At 40.6% G+C, this 17,591-nt stretch overlaps 1 protein-coding gene across 2 annotated transcripts in view; it reads right to left on the reverse strand.

The window, feature by feature from the left end:
- Nucleotides 1-17,591, reverse strand: part of CB4H10orf67 (chromosome B4 C10orf67 homolog) — a 171,402-nt gene that overhangs the window by 43,690 nt on the left and 110,121 nt on the right. For both annotated transcript variants that reach the window (XM_043561556.1, XM_043561555.1), the window contains exons 11-13: nt 13,613-13,675; nt 12,574-12,653; nt 12,424-12,489 (exon numbers count right to left, since the gene is read on the reverse strand). In XM_043561556.1, coding sequence (XP_043417491.1) covers nt 12,424-12,489; nt 12,574-12,653; nt 13,613-13,675 — 209 coding nt within the window. The remainder of the gene's footprint in view (nt 1-12,423; nt 12,490-12,573; nt 12,654-13,612; nt 13,676-17,591) is intronic.

The raw sequence follows: 17,591 nt of genomic DNA on the forward strand, positions 1-17,591 counted from the left end.
ATCATAAGACAATGCAAATTAATGTTATGTTCATGTATGTGGTTAGGAACGACAATTTTCACTGTGAAAGAGATACAAGGAGAACATTTAAAATAGCAGTATTTTATTTTCGTTTTTATTTTATTTATTATTATTATTATTATTACTTTTTAACGTTTTATTTATTTTTGAGACAGGGAGAGACAGAGCATGAACAGGGGAGGGTCAGAGAGAGAGGGAGACACAGAATCGGAAACAGGCTCCAGGCTCTGAGCTGTCAGCACAGAGCCCGACGCGGGGCTCGAACTCACGGACCGCGAGATCGTGACCTGAGCCGAAGTTGGTCGCTTAACCGACTGAGCCACCCAGGCGCCCCTATTTTTATTTTATTTTTTAAAAGATTTTATTTTTAAGTTATCTCCACACCCAACATGGGGCTTGAACTCACAACCTTCAGATCACGGGTTGCATGCTCTACTGACTGAGCCAGCCAGGCGCCCCTACTTTTTTCAAAAATTTTTTCTTATGTTTTATATTTGAGAGAGAGACAGAGAGCGAGTAGGGGAGGGGCAGAGAGACAGAGACAGAATCTGAAGCAGGCTCCAGGCTCCGAGTAAGAGCTCAATAGATGGGTTGAATAGTAGAATGGATACAGCAGAACACACGATTCTTAAACTGAAAGGAAGATGTATCTATCTATCTATCTATCTACACACATATATATATACATACATATATACACACATATATACATATGTGTATACACGTATATACATATGTGTATACACGTATATACATATGTGTATACACGTATATACATATGTGTATACACGTATATACACATTAATATGTGTATATACGTGTATACACATATGTACATATGTATATACACATATATACATATATATATGTATATATATATGTATATGTGTGTATATATATATATATATATATATATGTATATTCAAAGTGAAGCCCAGAGGGAAAGAAAAATAGGAAACACCAGACAAGAGTATAAGAAAGATGTAGGTCATAGCTAAAAAGAACCACTTACGTATAATTAGAATCCTAGAAAAGGAGAGGCTGATAGTTGATAGGTCTCAATATCTATAATGGAGGTCAGTACTCAATGCACTGGCATCATTAACACTGAGGAAACACATCGTCACACTGAGGAAAGTAACTCCCAGCACAGATTTCTATACTCAGAGAAAATATTCCTCAATAATGAAGGTAAAATAAAAACATCTCCCTATAAAGAAAGCTGACAGAATTATTTGCCAGCAAACTGTATTAAGAGAAAAACTAAAGAGTGCTGATCCAGCAGCAGGAAAACGACCCCAGATGGAAACACGCTGCACACAGGAAGAAACGAAGAGCTCACAGAGTAAAAATGTGGGTTAATGTAAGTGAATGCTGACTGCACCAAACAATAATTGTAATGTCTGATGGTAATGAACATTCATATGGAATCAAAATGAAAACATAGAAGGGGTTAAATGGAGGTAAAATGTTCTAAGTTTCTAGAATTCTTTCCTTTTTTTCTTGAAGTTTAATTGACACACACAGTCCTATTAATTTCAGATGTGCCTCACAGTGATTTTAAGGTTCTAGAATTCTTGCGGAAGTATAAAATAGAAATGTGTAGAAGACTGTGAGAAACAAAGGGTGTGCGTTAAAATTTCAGAAAGAGTAAAGAAAGAATAACTAACAAGTCAATAAAAGAAAATATGGAATAAAAATAAGTTGATTAATCCAAAAGAAGGTGAAAATGAGAGAAAAAGAAACGGGCTGGCTAAACAGAAAAAAAATGTGTTAAGTGATAGATACAAACTCAACGATACCAGTAATCTCACTAAAAGTAAATGAAGTGGGCCAATTAAATAAATAAGATTGGCAAAACAGATTAAAAATCCAGCTCCACACTGCTTAGAAGAGACACATTCAATATAAAAACAAGATAGGCCAAAAGAAAAAAGCTGAAGAAAATGCACCGTTCAATCTTAATCATAAAAGAGTGATATAATTTTATTAGTATTAGATGAAGTAGACATTAAACCAAGAACATTTTTACTGATAAAGAGGAATGGCTCATGACGACACATACAAATGATAACTTCAGAAGAAGATATCATGATTCTAAACTTGTAAGTATTCAGCAACATAGTCATGAAATATTTAAAGCAAAAATTGAAGGAACTAAAAGAGAAATAAATCTATAAGCATAGTGGAAAATTTAATGCTTCGGTTTCAATAGTTGGAACTGTGACAAAAATATAAGTATATAAAAGACACAATGAATAAACTTGACCTAATTGAAATATATAAAACACTGCACCCAATGATAGAATTCCTATTCTTTATAAGTGCCCATGGATCTTTTTTCAAAATCAACCATACACTGAGCATAAAACAAACATCAAAAATATTAACAGACTGAAATAATTCAGAGTAGGTTCTCTGAGCACAGTAGAATTAATCTAGAAACACAACTAGCAAATCTTCAACTATCTGGAAATAAAATTTATCACTTCTAAATAACCTATGCATCAAAGATGAAATAAAATAGAATTTAGAAAATGTTTTATACTGAACAATAGTATATAGCATGTCACAATTTGTGGGATGCAGCTCAAGCAGTGCTTAGAGGACAATATATAGCCTGACATGTACATGGTAGAAGAAAAAAATCATATCAGCTTTCTTCTTAGGAAGGACAGCAAGTCATACACAAAGAAAGTAGAAGGAACAGAATAATAAAGTTAAGAACAGAAACTAATGAAAAGAAACCAAATATATGTGAGAAATTTAACAAAGGAAAAACGATTTCTTTGAAATAAATAATAAAGCTGACTCTTAACAAGATTGATCAAGAAAAAAGAAGAAAACACAAATTATCATTATCAGAAATGAAAAGGGGACATCATTAGATCTTGCTGATAATTTAAGTGTATATATAATATGAGGATATTATGAACAACTTTAAATCAATCTGACACGTTAGTGAAAAGGTGAAATTCTCCTAAAAAGACAACATAAATTATGAAATCTACTAAAAGTAGAAAATCAAAATAACTCAGCATCTATTTAATGAATTGGATAATATTTAAAACCTTCCTTCAGGGATCACCAACAAACTCATAAAAATATGTTCAATCGCCATTCACCATCAGGGAAATGCAAATCAAAACCACAATGAGAGGGGCACCTGGGTGGCTCAGTCGATTTCGGCTCAGGTCATGATCTCGCTGTTTGTGAGTTGAAGTCCTGCATCAGGCTCCACACTGCTCCTGGTGTGGAGCCTGCTTCAGATTCTCTCTCTCTGACTCACCCTACCTCCCACACACTCTCTCTTTCTCAAAATAAAGAAATAAACTTAAAAAACACACCATGAGACATCACCTCACGCCTGCCAAAATGGTTAACATCAACAACACAGGAAACAACAGGAGTTGGCAAGGAAGCGGAGAAAAAGGAAAGCTCATGCACTGTTGGTGAGAATGCAAACTGGTACAGCCACTGTGGAAAACAGTGTGGAGATTCCTCAAAAAGTTAGAAATAGAACTACTCTATGATCCAGTAATCTCACTACTGGGTATTTACCCAAAGAATACAAGAACACTAATGCAAAGGGATACATGCACCCCTAGGCTTGTAGAAGTATTATTTACAATAGCCAAGATATGGAAGCAGCCCAAGCATCCATCAGTTGATGAATGGATAAAGAAGATACACCACGGAATATTATTTGGCCAAAAAAATTAAATCTTGCCATTTGCAACAACACAAATGGAGCTGAAGAGTATTCTGCTAAGTGAAGTAAGTCAGAGATAGCCAAATACCATACGATTTCACTCATATGTGGAATTTAAGAAACAAAACAAATGAGCAAAGGGAATAAAGAAAGAGAAACAAACCAAGAAAGAGACTCCTCACTATAGAGAACACACAGACGGCTCCCAGCGGGGACGGGGGGGAAATAGGTGATGGGGATTAAGGAGTGCATTTGTAATCAGCACTGGGTGTTGTATGGAACCGATAAATCATTACATTGTACAACTGAAACTAATATAGCACTGTATGTCAACTAATTGGAATTAAAATAAGAACTCAAAAAAAAAAAAAACCCAAAAACCTTCCCCCAGAGAATGATAAACATTAACTTCAGGATAGACGTTATATTGGAGGAAGAAAAGGCACTAGGCACCGGGTGGGCACAAGGCGGCTATGAAGCTCCTACTAATACTCTATCTTGTAGTGAGAATACACGTGTTCACTATCTTGTTATCTTTATACTATCCTAGTATATCTTGAGTATTCTTCTGTACGTATTCAATGATGAACAAAAAAATGTTTTTAAACAAATAAAATAAGAGTAACATGTTTTTAGGGTCAGAAAGAGCTGTGTCCGTGCCTCAGACCTGCCACTCTTCAGCTACATGAATTCTGCCAAATTCCTTCAACTTCTTTCAACTTCAGTTTCCTCCCAAGAAAAGTGGAGTTAGCATTTTTTTAACTACCTCCCACAGTTTCAAGGAGGATCTGATGCACGTAAAATGATTAGCATTGTCTCTGGCACATCTAGCAAACTAAAACATTCATCGAATACGTTCACCACACTCATAACACGCTAACACACAACTAGCGACCGCCATTTTGAATGCGGTGAATGGCAGGCCCACTGTGACTCCCCCTCCCCCCGCGAGTAGATTGCTATGAGAGGGGATATGAATCTCTCTTGAAGAGAAATCGGTGACCTTTTTAGCCGAGGAGACGAATTGCCCAGCTTACTCCTTGTTCCTTTAGATGCTGCACAGTCGCTCCCTTGTCAGCTTGAAGTGTCAATCAGAGTTACAGCAAGTGGCAGCCAATTCCTACTTTTCCTCCCACCAGAAGTTCAACTAGTACACGCTCAATACATATTTGTTAAGTGAATGAATAAACAAAAGGACACATTAATTGTACTGTATGCTGAAAATGAGATAGAAGGCTGGCCTGGATTCTTACGTGCTTATCTTGTCTTGAACGTGTTGTCATGAAGTTCCTGTCTTCCCTACAGTCCCTGCAGCAGCGGATACCACATGGTCGCGCCGCCAACAAAAGAATTCCACTTTGACCCACCTGGGTTGCTAGAAATGGGCCCCGATGAGCCAAGAAGTGGAAAATACAGAGGAGTCTTTCACGCTGACCATGTTCCTGCTGTACTCTGGTTGCTAGGTCCGCATAAGAGGAAGGGGCTGCACTTCCTGGTTTTGATGGGCTTTTTCCTTCCTCTTCCTCTTCCCCTTCCCCTCCTCCTCCTCCTCCTCCACCTCCTTTTAGTTTCAACTGTCACTGTATTGCAAGGTGGTAGAATCAATTACAAATTTAAACTACGTCCTGGTAATCTTTATTCGGGCAACAAGTTTTATTAAAAGCAAACTGCTCATTCAAAAGTGATCACGGGACAACTCAAAATACAGCACAAGGAGGATGCAAAACATGTCCCTGGCCGGTAGATTGTCTTCACTTTCTCACTACGTAAAATTCAAACTTTTCATTTTTAGGAGAGGTTAAGCGTAACTTTAGTAGACAGCAACACAGAAAGATTTTGCCACATTGACTAGTCTCCTTGATCCATTGCTTCTAGCTGTCTCCACTGAGATAGACGCATTTATAGAACTGGCCGTACTTGAGCCTTCTTTGCCAGCAGCTTTAGATCTGCAATGCACTTGGCCATTGCCTCCTTTTCCTGCTGTGTAGAGACGCTCTTCGCAGCGCATGCCTCTCCACCCAGTTTATCATGTGTTCTTGTTCCTTTTAACCCATCACGTTCTGCACAGGGATGTGATAGTCCAGACGATTCTTTACCTCCTTGTATACTCTATGCAGCCGTTCCTGGTAAGTAGGCTCCAGTGTTATTCCTCTGGACATCAAAAAGACAATGGTGCTTTTGTACCAAGGCCTGCTGTGACTTCTGCATATCGTTTGCGTTCTGGATCTGTTTGTTGGAAGTCTGTTTCACCTCTTCTAGTTGGGCAATTTTTTGCTCATTGTGTTTGTCAGCAAATTCTCCAGTAGAGGCACCACATTTGTTAACTACATAGATAAGCAGCCTTATTGTTGACACGGCAGAGAAGATCTCTGCAGTAATCACGTATATTTCTTTCGGTAGAAAATATAAGATAAGCTCAGTTCCAAGCACATAGGGTCCTGTTATGCCAGTCCTGGGATAAAGGAACTGGAGGAATTCTTCAGGGACCAGGTGCCCAGAACTTTTCCTCCATTTTCAGGAAAAAGAGGTACAGGGGCGAGATTTGGCTGCCCTGCATGAAGGGCCTGTTGCCTTCCTATACCCCTGGAGTGAGGAGGGCTGCATTATTTAGATAGGGGGCACTATGACACCCCCTCCCCCCCCCCCACAGAGTTAGCCAAATCCAGAACGTGGGACATTCTAGACAACAAACGGGCATATTTTTTTAGCAAATCAATGGACAGGAATGTGGAACTGTTATGGGGGGGGGAGATTTAAGGGACATAACACTCAAATGTAGTGGTTCATCTTATCTGGATCTCTATTTTTTTTTATTTTTTAAAAATTTTCAACATTTATTCATTTTTGAGACAGAGAAAGACAGAGAATGAGCAGGGGAGGGTCAGAGAGAGAGGGAGACACAGAATCCGAAACAGGCTCCAGGCTCTGTGCTGTCAGCCCAGAGCCCGACGCGGGGCTCGAACTCACGGACCGCGAATATCTGGATCTCACTTTAAATAAACAACTTTAAAAGATTCTCTTGAGATAATCAAGAAACTTCGGATATGGTTAAATAATAGCGAAGAATTTATATTCTTAACTTTATTAGGTGTGATAATGTCACAGCAGACACGTGAAAGAGAACATTTTTTTTATTTAAAAAAATGTTAGCTATTTCCATTGCAGAGTGAAATTCCGAATCTTCTACCTCATCGCCTTGCCCCTCTTCATTCCACTCCAGCCACCTGGCCTCCTAACTTCCTTTGAACACACAGGAAAGCTCCCAACCCAGGGCCTTTTCACCTGCCGTTCCATCTGCCTGGAATGTTCTTCCAGACAACCTCATGGCTTGCTCCCTCATTTCAGTTCAGGTCTTCACTCAAATATCACCTTACTAGAAACATCTTCCCTGCCCACCTCTTCTAAACTCGCAACCCCTGCCCTGTCCTGCAGGGGAACGATGTGTTATATAAAATGTCATAACTGGACATTTTATATATTTATTTGTCTATTGTGTTTCCTCCCAATAGAAGGTAAGTTCTGTGAGGGCAGAGACTTGGTTATTTTGTTTACTGCGCTATCTCCAGAATCTACAAAAGTGAAACTAACTTTAATGGGCCTGCTGTTGGGAGTGTAAACTGTTACAGCCTTCCTGGAGAAAAACAGGAGCCTGTTTAACCGGACTAGGGTGACCATGTGATTTATCAACCGCAGGACACATCTGAGAATGAAAGGAAATGCTATTGATCATTATACTAGGCAACCAGTTTAAACCAGAATCAGCCCAGGCAAATCAAGAAGCGTGGTCATCGTAACAGAACTCAACCACCTTACTCCATATGTACCAAAGGAAATCCTGGCAAGCCTTAAGAGGAGCTGGCGAAAACTGGACTGACCACCAAAAATGGAGTAGATTAGTAACACTAGGTAAAGGCATTCTATGGGAGCGTCTGGGTGGCTGTTGGTGAAGCGTCCAACTCTTGATTTTGGCTCAGGTCGTGGTGTCAGGGTCATGGGATACAGCCCCGCATCAGTCTCTGCACTGGGCATGGAGCCTGCTTAAGACACTCTCTCTCTCTCCCTCTCTCTCTCTCTTACTCCCTTCTCCCTTTACCTCCTCCCCTGCTTGCATTCTTTGTCTTAAAAAAAACAAAATTAAAATTAAATATTAAAAAAAGACATACAATGGAATATTATGCAGTGGTCAGAAAAAAATTTAAAAAATTAAATTTTCGAAAAGACAATCTATGGAATATTATGCAGTGGTCAGAAAAAATGGGCTAACTGATATATACAGGGCACTATGGATGGAATTGTAAAAAAATAGTGTAGTATAATCTTCAATTTTATAAAACCACAGGAATGACTTCATTGTTTTAGATACAAAAACGGAAGATAGGCAGGTGACTCTATCAGCTTGAGATTTCATTCAGTTTAACAATTTCATGGCAGGCGTCTTTGAGATGAATCATTTTGTTGCACATACATTTGCAAAGAGGACAGTTTGGATCTTTCACACAATGTAACTTTGCTAGATGAAGATGACTGCTGGAGAAAGGCTCTATTTCCAAATAACTAAAAGTATCCGTTCTGGACAGTAGGCTGGCTAAACTGGGGAGAGGACTTTGGGCTGAGATATTTAGGAATGCATAAATACACTCCAAGATTGAAGCCAACTTTCATTGGCTACAAAAGAGAAGCTGGAAAATTCAGACCGATCTAAGTTCTGAGTTTTGTTTGATGGTCTTAATAGCCTGCTCCCCACACTCAGCCTAGGAAACCGCAAGAATCAGGGGGAAAAAAAAAAGATTGCTACACCCCTTCAGAGATTCTGGAACGCCCTCCATGCTCTATCATGTACCTCCACACCTCTGTCCCGGAGAGCTCCCAGTTACTATTCATTCTGAATCCCGTGTCTCTGAACAGTACCTTCAGACCGACATCTACGTTCGGTTGTCCGCTTAGATTCCCCCCCCCTTCCTTTTCTTTCTTTCTTTTTTTTTAATATATTTTATTTTTTAGAGGAGTTTTAGATTCACAGCAAATCGAGAAGGATGTACAGAGGTTTCACATATACTTCCTGCCCCCACACGTGGATAGCTTCCTCCATGGTTATCAACCAACCGAGTGGTCCATTTGTTACCATCAATGAACCTACGCTCATACACCATTATTATTCAGAGTGCATAGTTTACATTAAGGTTCAGTCTTGGTCTCGTACATTTTTTTTTTTAAAGTAGGCTTCATGCCCAGTACTGAGGCTAACTCGGGGCTTAAACTCACAACCCTGAAACCAAGACCTGAGCTGAGATCAAGAGTCGGATGCTTAACCAACTGAGCCACACAGGCGCCCCTCTATGGGTTTTAACAAATGTATAATGGCACGTATCTACCTTTGCAGTGTCGTACAAGGTAATGTCACTGCCCCCGAATCCTCTATGCTCCACTGATTCATCTCCCCTTGGCCCCAAACCCCTAGCAACTACTGGTCCTTTTGCTGTCTGCATACTTTTACCTTTTCCAGAATGGCATATGGAATCATAGCCTTTTCGGACGGGCTTTTCTTCAATTAGTAATATGTGAAAATTTCAGGTTCTTCCATATCTTATCATGGTCTGATAGCTCATTTCATTTCACTGCTGAATAATATTCCATTGTCTGCATAAAAGACATCTTGGTTGCTTCCAAGTTTTGGCAGTTATAAATAAACCTGCCATCAGCACCCATGTCTGCTTGACTCTGGATTCCAATTCCCCTCACTTCCCACCCTGGGAAACTGTGTCTTGTATCACCATGAGCCGAACACTGGGAACTTCATGAGTCAACCCCACACCATCCCCTCACCTGTCCAGGGTCTAGCTTCTGAGAAGGCTTCAGGCAGCTGAATTAAGAAGAAGGGGCAAGACTCAGAAAAACCACGGAATGCCCAAGACTCCCGATTTATTCCGATTTGGCTTTGGCAGTTGTTGTGAAATCTGAATTTCATAGACAATTGAAAATGAATGTTTTGCGGGTGTACTGGTGGCAATGAGAGACAACAAGCTATCAGGGGCTGCATCTTGTTTCCCACCTCCCCCCACCTCCGGACCACACCCTGACGTGAACTGAGAACAAAGATACAAGAGTCTCGGCCTGTCAGGGGTGAAACTAACGAAACCGGGGACAGCAGGTGTACCGGGGAAAGTGCTCCACCTCCCGTGACATCAGAGGCAAGCTCGACGCCCGAGCAGGGAGAGAAGTGGAGAGAGAAAAGGAAGGGAGCAGTATAGAGTTTCTGGTTACCTAACCTCCCCTGCCCCCCACACCCAAGAATGAAGGGGTTCATAACGGGTTGAAAGGGAGGGGAAGAAGGAGGGAATACAGAGCCCAGCGAGCTGGACCGGACACTTCCTACCTTCAGTTCTGCGTGGGGGGGGGGGGGGGGGAGGCAATCTCCCTGGATGCTACACTGGCGCTTCTGCGCATGCGGAGAGGAGGGGCGAGGGAAGGGGTGAGTACATCTACCTCTTAGACGTGCGCACTCCACAGTGATGGGGGAACAGCGTGTGTGCAAGTTGTCTGTGACCTGGGAAGTGTGATGCGCATCGGTGGGTCTGGCCACCCCCAGGAGCTCAGCAGGCAGATCAGGGGGACGGTTCGGATGGGTGTCTGGGGTTGAGGCGGGAGAGGCGGCATCGCTGTGGCACCAGGAAGATGGGGATCTATTCTCGGGCCCACGTGCCACACCTGCACGCCATCTGTGTCGAGAGAAGCGACACTGATGGCATCAGCCGCTGTACCAGGCATGCCACGCTAAGAGGAAGGACGAGCCCCTGTCCTTGTCATCACCGCTTAGTTTCCATCTTCCTGGAAATAGAGCCAACTCGGCAGAGACAGAAAAGGAGCTTGGAGAGAAAGCTCTGAATTGGACCGGAGCTGAATATAAATCATGAATCGGCTGAGAAATTGTTGGATTTGACCGTTACTTTGGCTGGCCAAGGTGAAGTGTTTCCTCTACTGAACAAAATGATGGCTCCCAATCTGAGCTCTGTTAGATGAAGTGAAATGACCATTCTAGCGATGCAAATCTGCGACTATACCGTTAATCTCCATCCCACACCATGATGCAGTGCCCGGGATATATACACTCTCTATGTTACATATCACCTTGAACGAACACTTGGCGATGCAACCACACCAGAGACACAATGCATTAGATCCCAACATCACGTCCCAGTTAGTCGACTAAATGAGAAAACATAGAAACTATGCAACCAGACTTCTTGCTCTTCACGGTATTTAGATATCAACATAGGGTCTGCACAGACCAAAATGATGAATATGATTGTCAACATCCTAACAGCAAATCAACTTGAAGTAAACCTGAGACATTCTTGTAAATGGTCTTTGAAACATAGGATGAATCCCATTGGGACAGATATAAGGTAAATATTAAGGATGAACGTGAACCCCACAGAAATAAGTAAGGGGAAGAGCGTCTACTCAGTTTCAGAGAGACTCCAAAATCCATGTTTGGGGAAATGAAATGAAGTGCATATTCAAGTTGCCTTTGTTCTCAGTCTTGTGTTTCACCAGGGTCTATATTCTATCCTTTTAATGACTGTATGAAGTGGTTGGGGCAAGTATTAATGTGCACATTTTTCAGGGCACAAAGTGTCATCAGTGCAAACTCGAAGCACAAGCAGGAGCACAAAGCAGAACGTTTTACTACAAGGAGGAGATCTTTCTGTCACATCTGATGATATTTCTGCTATCACGTGGATTACCAGTGTACCGCCTGGGACTAGTTCAGTGTAATGAACACAGCTACGTATAGAATTTTATGGTTTTTTCTTCTCTCTCTCTCACACACACACAGTAACAGTGTATGCTTATGAAACGCTGTACAATTGTAGGGCATTATCATCCTATGACGTCAGGTGAGTCTCACGCTTGACCTATGACACGAGACCAACACTCAGCCGATCCTGTCTTGAATGCTGCTTGACTGTGAGAAAATCTTGCAAAGGAACTTTCAACATGCAATAAAGAAGAGACTCTGGGGGACGTTATGGCAGAAAACAAGAGGATCGAATATAGATGTGTGAAATTAACATGCTAGGACTAGGGAGAAAATAAATAGGCATTTACTTGGTGCTGCTTTTAGCCTTTCCAGAATTGTAGAGTGGTCTCCAGAATTTTACACTTTCAAAAAGTCAGAGATGACATCAGGAAGATAAATTAAAATGACTGTGTGAGTTGGGGCACCTGGGTGGCTCAGTCGGTTAAGTGCCAGACTTCCGCTCAAGTCAAGACCTCATGGTTCGTGGGTTCGAGCCCCGCATCCAGCTCTGTGCTGACAGCTCAGAAGTTGGAGCCTGCTTCAGATTCCATGTCTCCCTCTCTCTCTCAGCCCCTTCTTGGCTCATACCCTGTCTTTCTCTCTCTCTCAAAAATAAATAAACATTAAAAAATTTTTTTTAAAAAAGAATAAATCTTTAAAAAAGTTGAAATATGGAGATAGGGACTGAAAACAGTCTTGAATTAGTTTTTCTTTGAAGTGACTTAAACAACTCTTCTATTATAAGCCAATTAGTTTGTATTTCTTGTTAAAAGTGTATGCTGGCATTTTATATTAATTAATATGTACAGAGAAATGCAAGGCTCCCAATTCCCTTAAAAGATGATTAGTCACATTTTTATAAATAGAATATGTATATATCACCACATACCTGTTTCTGAGAATATAGAATTTCTTTTCCCAGTTTTTGTTTATCCATTCAGATTCTTTCTTAAATCTGTAATAAATTTATAGATGGTTAAATGTTTTATTAACTACAAATGAACAACTATTAGCAACAAAGGAATGTTATTACTAGTACCTTTCTATCTTCCTCTTCTCATTTTCTAAATTTGCCCTTAGCACTCGTATTTGCTCTTCCAAATCATGTTTGTCTTCCATCTTTCAACAGAAAACACATCACAAAGTGAATTATGTGCACAATATACTGTGTCTTCATAAGTCTGAAAAGCTGTATCTGTTAAATCGCGTGCATATTCTACCTACTATCAAAACTAATTTTTAAAAATTTTTTAGTGTTTTATTTAGTCCTGAGAGAGAGCGAGAGAGAGAGAGAGAGAGAGAGAGAGCGAGAGAGACAAAGCACATGCAGGAGAGGGAGAGGGAGACACAGAATCCGAAGTGGGCTCCAGGCTCTGAGCTGTCAGCACAGAGCCCGACGCGGGGCTTGAACTCATGAACCGTGAGACCATGACCTGAGCTGAAGATGGACGCTTAACCACCTGAGCCACCCAGGCGCCCCTATCAAAAATAATCTGAGTTACTTTTACTTGAAAATCCCCATCAATTTCAAGAATTTAAGATCCCATGCTTCCATGTCCTGTAAGTGATTCGTTTAAAGGCAGCCAGCTCTAGATAATATTACAAAGGAATCAAAACTTATTTTCATCACCCTTCCCCTGCCGATCCTGGGTATCCCTTTTCCTAAATCCTTCCTATGACCTCTCTAGTTCATTATAAGCAGGAGCTTCTCTAGTTCCTTTTTTTTTTTTTTTTTTTTTTTTACCAAAACTGTTCTCAGGAAAGATCTGACCAAATCAATCATGTAGAGCTTTGTGTCATCCATTTCTCAGTGTTGTTTATATTTTACAAGGGGACAAAGTTTGGTAAAAGGAATGAATCTCTAACAGTGGAATGGTAGGCATATGAATGAGAGCGATTTCTTTGGGTCCAGCCCGGATGTACCCCAGAATCAGACTATAGTGTCATGTCCTCTGTCTCTTCATGGTGATGGACTCTCCGTGTAGCCTTCAAGGTCATTGCTACTTTTTAAGAAGGGCCAGCATCAACATAAAGAATAAGTATGTTAATAATAATGGTCATATTAGTTATTATTCTACCTTAGCCACTGGTAATGTCCCCTTCTTTTCTTCATGCACTCCGACTGGTTTCGGAGATCTTACCTGGCATGAAAATAAATGTATGAAATATATTTGCATGAAATGTAACATTTCAAATCCGTGCATAGAGATGTGGTTTCTCTGCAGCTTAGAGAAAGGTGACTGAGCCTTAAAATGTGCCAGCCATAGTCCCACAGGGGTCTTTTCTGCCTTCTCTAATGTACAAAGCCCAGTGTTTTTATACAGTGAGTTTGCAATTGGACAGTCACAGCCCATTAAAACCAACTTAAGTGCATTACTCTGCATTTATGTGTTGGGTCATATTTTACCATTATACTTTTTTTTTTTTTTAAACGAAGTGGGCAGCTATTACCCAGTGAAGTCACAAGCTTAAGAAAACTTTATTTTAAATGATAACTCTGGGGGCGCCTGGGTGGCTCAGTCAGTTGAGCGTCCGACTTCAGCTCAGGTCACGATCTCACGGTTCGTGAGTTCGAGCCCCGTGTCGGGCTCTGGGCTGATGGCTCAGAGCCTGGAGCCTGCTTCCGATTCTGTGTCTCCCTCTCTCCCTGCCCCTCCCCCATTCATGCTCTGTCTCTCTCTGTCGCAAAAATAAATAAACATTAAAAAAAATTTTTTTTTAAATAAAAAAAAATAAATGATAACTCTGATGACTTTTCACTGCCGCATCTCTCCGATGATGATAAGAGTCGACGACAGTGAGAAAACAGACTGGAGGTAAAAATCTGCTTGGTTAGTTATCTCTATGTTCCTACACGAAAGACAGAAAAAGGTGTTCCTTATTACTACCACTAACTTTCTGGTGGGTTCTGTGACCCCAAAGGCCCCAAATCTGTTGCCCATCTTGGTGAGGCAGGCTCTACCCAGGAGGGTCTGGAGACGGGTCTGGGAAGAGCAGCTAGAGAGTTCTGCAGAATAAAGTAAAAGGAACCTAGAGCTCCCCGTGGGTAATCAGAAGTAAGGGCTGGGAAGAGACAGAAAGAAAATGGCCAGGCAAGACCATGAGCCTAGAGGTCTTCTGGGGTGTGGTGAAGCCACAGGTGACCAGTGTCCAGGGGAGATGTCCACTATTCAATTGGAAACAGCACCTTGGGGATGCCTCCTCAGCCTCCTGAAATTTACATAGACGAAGGTGTCACGTGAGTGGGCCATTTTAGTAGGAGTCGCAGAATTGGATTGAATTTCGCGTCGGATTAAACAAAATGGAAGCTGGGATGGCAAACGGAGCACCATGAAACTCGGAGACTGACTTAGTTCAAAGGAAGAGGGAGCCGGGCAGAGCGACAACCACAGAATATGCCCGGGCATCTGCAGGAAACGCAGGACACGCTCTAGGCTGCCACAAAGCCCAGAGAGAATATGGTTTGAACCAATTTTGCCTCTATCTGAAGGAGCAGATAGAACCCAGCTGACATCAGCTGCCACAGAGAAGAATAGCAAAATTTGTAATAACAGCCATAAAAGCTATCACTTACTGAGTGCGTACTACGTGCCAGGCACTTCACATATGTTACTATTTATTTCTATATACTAAGCTATTGATCTTTTCATTCCTGTTACTCTAGATTTTTTATCGATAGATAATGCATGCACATATTCTTTAAATGAACTACGAATAGTATACATGAACCTGAAACTCTCACTTCTCAGAAGCTAAGGGTTTTGTTCATTCATTCTGTTTTTAGTTTTTCTCAACATTATTATAAAATAAAGAAGAGCCTTTATTGATTTGGGCCTCTCCACAAATAAAGGTTAAGAATTTAAAGCATTCACATTACTTTCCACCTTCTCTCCTTCACAAGGTTTTAAATTTTTGCAAGGGTTTAGCTTTTATCATAGTGGCCTTTATTATCGTTTCGATATATGGAAACTTCTATATGGTGATTTACCAACTCCCTGGTATGAAAGATGGGAAATTTGTTTAGTCTTTTTTTTTTCCCCCAATACCCTTCACTCTCTCAACTTCTCAATTTTTGGAAGGGATGTTATTTTTACATTGTCAATGTCTATGGGATTGTTCTCGACCTATGATGGAGTGGCCTACACTTTATCTACACACTGATTCTAAAAAGTATAATGTGGTTTTGCAAATATTATTTACTACAGGGCCAAGTAGTGTCACTGGCTCCTTAGGGAAGGAAATGTAAACCTGTTACTAAGCTTTGCCACTGAAAGGAGGACCTTCCTTTTTGAAAGTTTATTTATTTATTTTTGAGAGAGAGCAAGAGGGAGAGAGCACGAACAGGGAAGGGGCAAAGGAAGGGGAGAGAGAAAGAGAGAGAGAGAGAGGGAATCCCAAGCAGACTAAGCACTGCCCAAGATGGGGCTCAAATCCACGAACCGTAAGAGCATGACCTGAGCTAAAATCAAGAGTCAGACACTTAACCGACTGAGCCACCCAGGCACCCCTGAATGAGGCACTTCCAAGTGCTAGTTTAATGCTACAAGTTTTCATTTTTCTAGCTCCCCTTCCCTCTGAGTCACACTTACTTTCTCCTTCTCCTGTGTCCATATCATCCTGCATATTGGATTCTTTCTATGTTTGGTTGGAGTATTTCTTGAGTAATTTTTTTTACACGGGTTCCACATAGGGTAAACTTCTTGAGTTTCTACACGTTCAAAAAGATCTTTATATTTCTTACATACTCAGTTGAGACTTTAGTTGGACATAAGAATTAGGATTCAGAACTGTTTTTCCTTTTGAAAACCCTGCTTTATTTTCTTGTAGCAATCAATGATGCTGATGAGAAAATTAGTTTCCTTTCTTTGGAGCCTTTGAAGTGGTCTGAGAACTACCCAAATAAATGTTCCCTTTATTGTCTACACAGTATCTCAAACCCCCTAGATGAAACCACCAACTACTGCTACCAACATTGTGACTCAGTCTTCCCAAGGCCCATGTGACAGAAAGCTAGACAAAACCGAAATCTTAAGGTACAACAGCACCAATTTAACAAAAACAATGAGACGTATTTGTTATCATTAGCCTTTCTTGGATTCAAAAAAGTGAGGATCACCAAAGTGACCGTGGCGTGCACTTTTTAGAATCCTTCCACCTATTTTTTTTTTCAAAGGGAACCATCCACTTGAACTGCCTCTCTTCCTAGGCACAAGGAGTAGAGAGCAAGTTCACTGCCACTTGGTTAACAATGGACCAAGGAAATCATTGGGGTAAGAATTTCAAGCTTTGGAGGGCACTTGCCAGTATGCTAACGGAGAAAAAATTAACCCAAATTTTAACAATTAATCCACAAAAAGTTAGGAAAACAGTTTGGTAAAACAAAATAAGTTCCCATGTAGAAAGACATTTATATTTACTCACGTCACTGTATCCAAAGTGATACCTGTAATTGAAAGTTTATGAAAGTCTTTGTGTTTAAATTCACATGTAGTAAATACTAGTTCCAATTTTCAAGGCTCTCTTTTCCTGCCTCTCATATAATGATCGACTCTGTAATAACTAAAGATAAGACTCTTGCTAAAGCGTATCTTCTATAAAGCAAATAATCATTCCATTTCCCCAAAAGACAATACTTCAACAATGACCAAGATAGCTTCTCTTTTCACTGAAACAAAACAAAACAAAACAAAAACCACAAAAGACCCAAAACAACGAAGCACTACGCGTAGACTAGAGTGTTTGCTCTCCAGTTTGAGTTGAACTTTCAACTTTGCTACAGCACGTTACATTGAATCCTGGCTCTGTCCACATTAAACTGTTATTTTGTTTTGTCAGCTGCTGACATTCCACTTTCTCTGGAATATGCATGCTGGTCTTTCTGTGGCTACTTCATTGTCAGGTGCAAACACTGGACTGCAGAGCAATAGATAGAGGTGAAAATGAATGGTAATATTAATACAAAAGTAGATAACTTCCTAAGTAGGAAAAGGCAAGGTAAATAATGGTAAAAATAAACGAAAATTGTGATTAGAAATAATTTATGATAAATAGTTCCCA

This window comes from Prionailurus bengalensis, chromosome B4 (assembly GCF_016509475.1).
Source record: "Prionailurus bengalensis isolate Pbe53 chromosome B4, Fcat_Pben_1.1_paternal_pri, whole genome shotgun sequence".
NCBI lineage: Eukaryota > Metazoa > Chordata > Mammalia > Carnivora > Felidae > Prionailurus > Prionailurus bengalensis.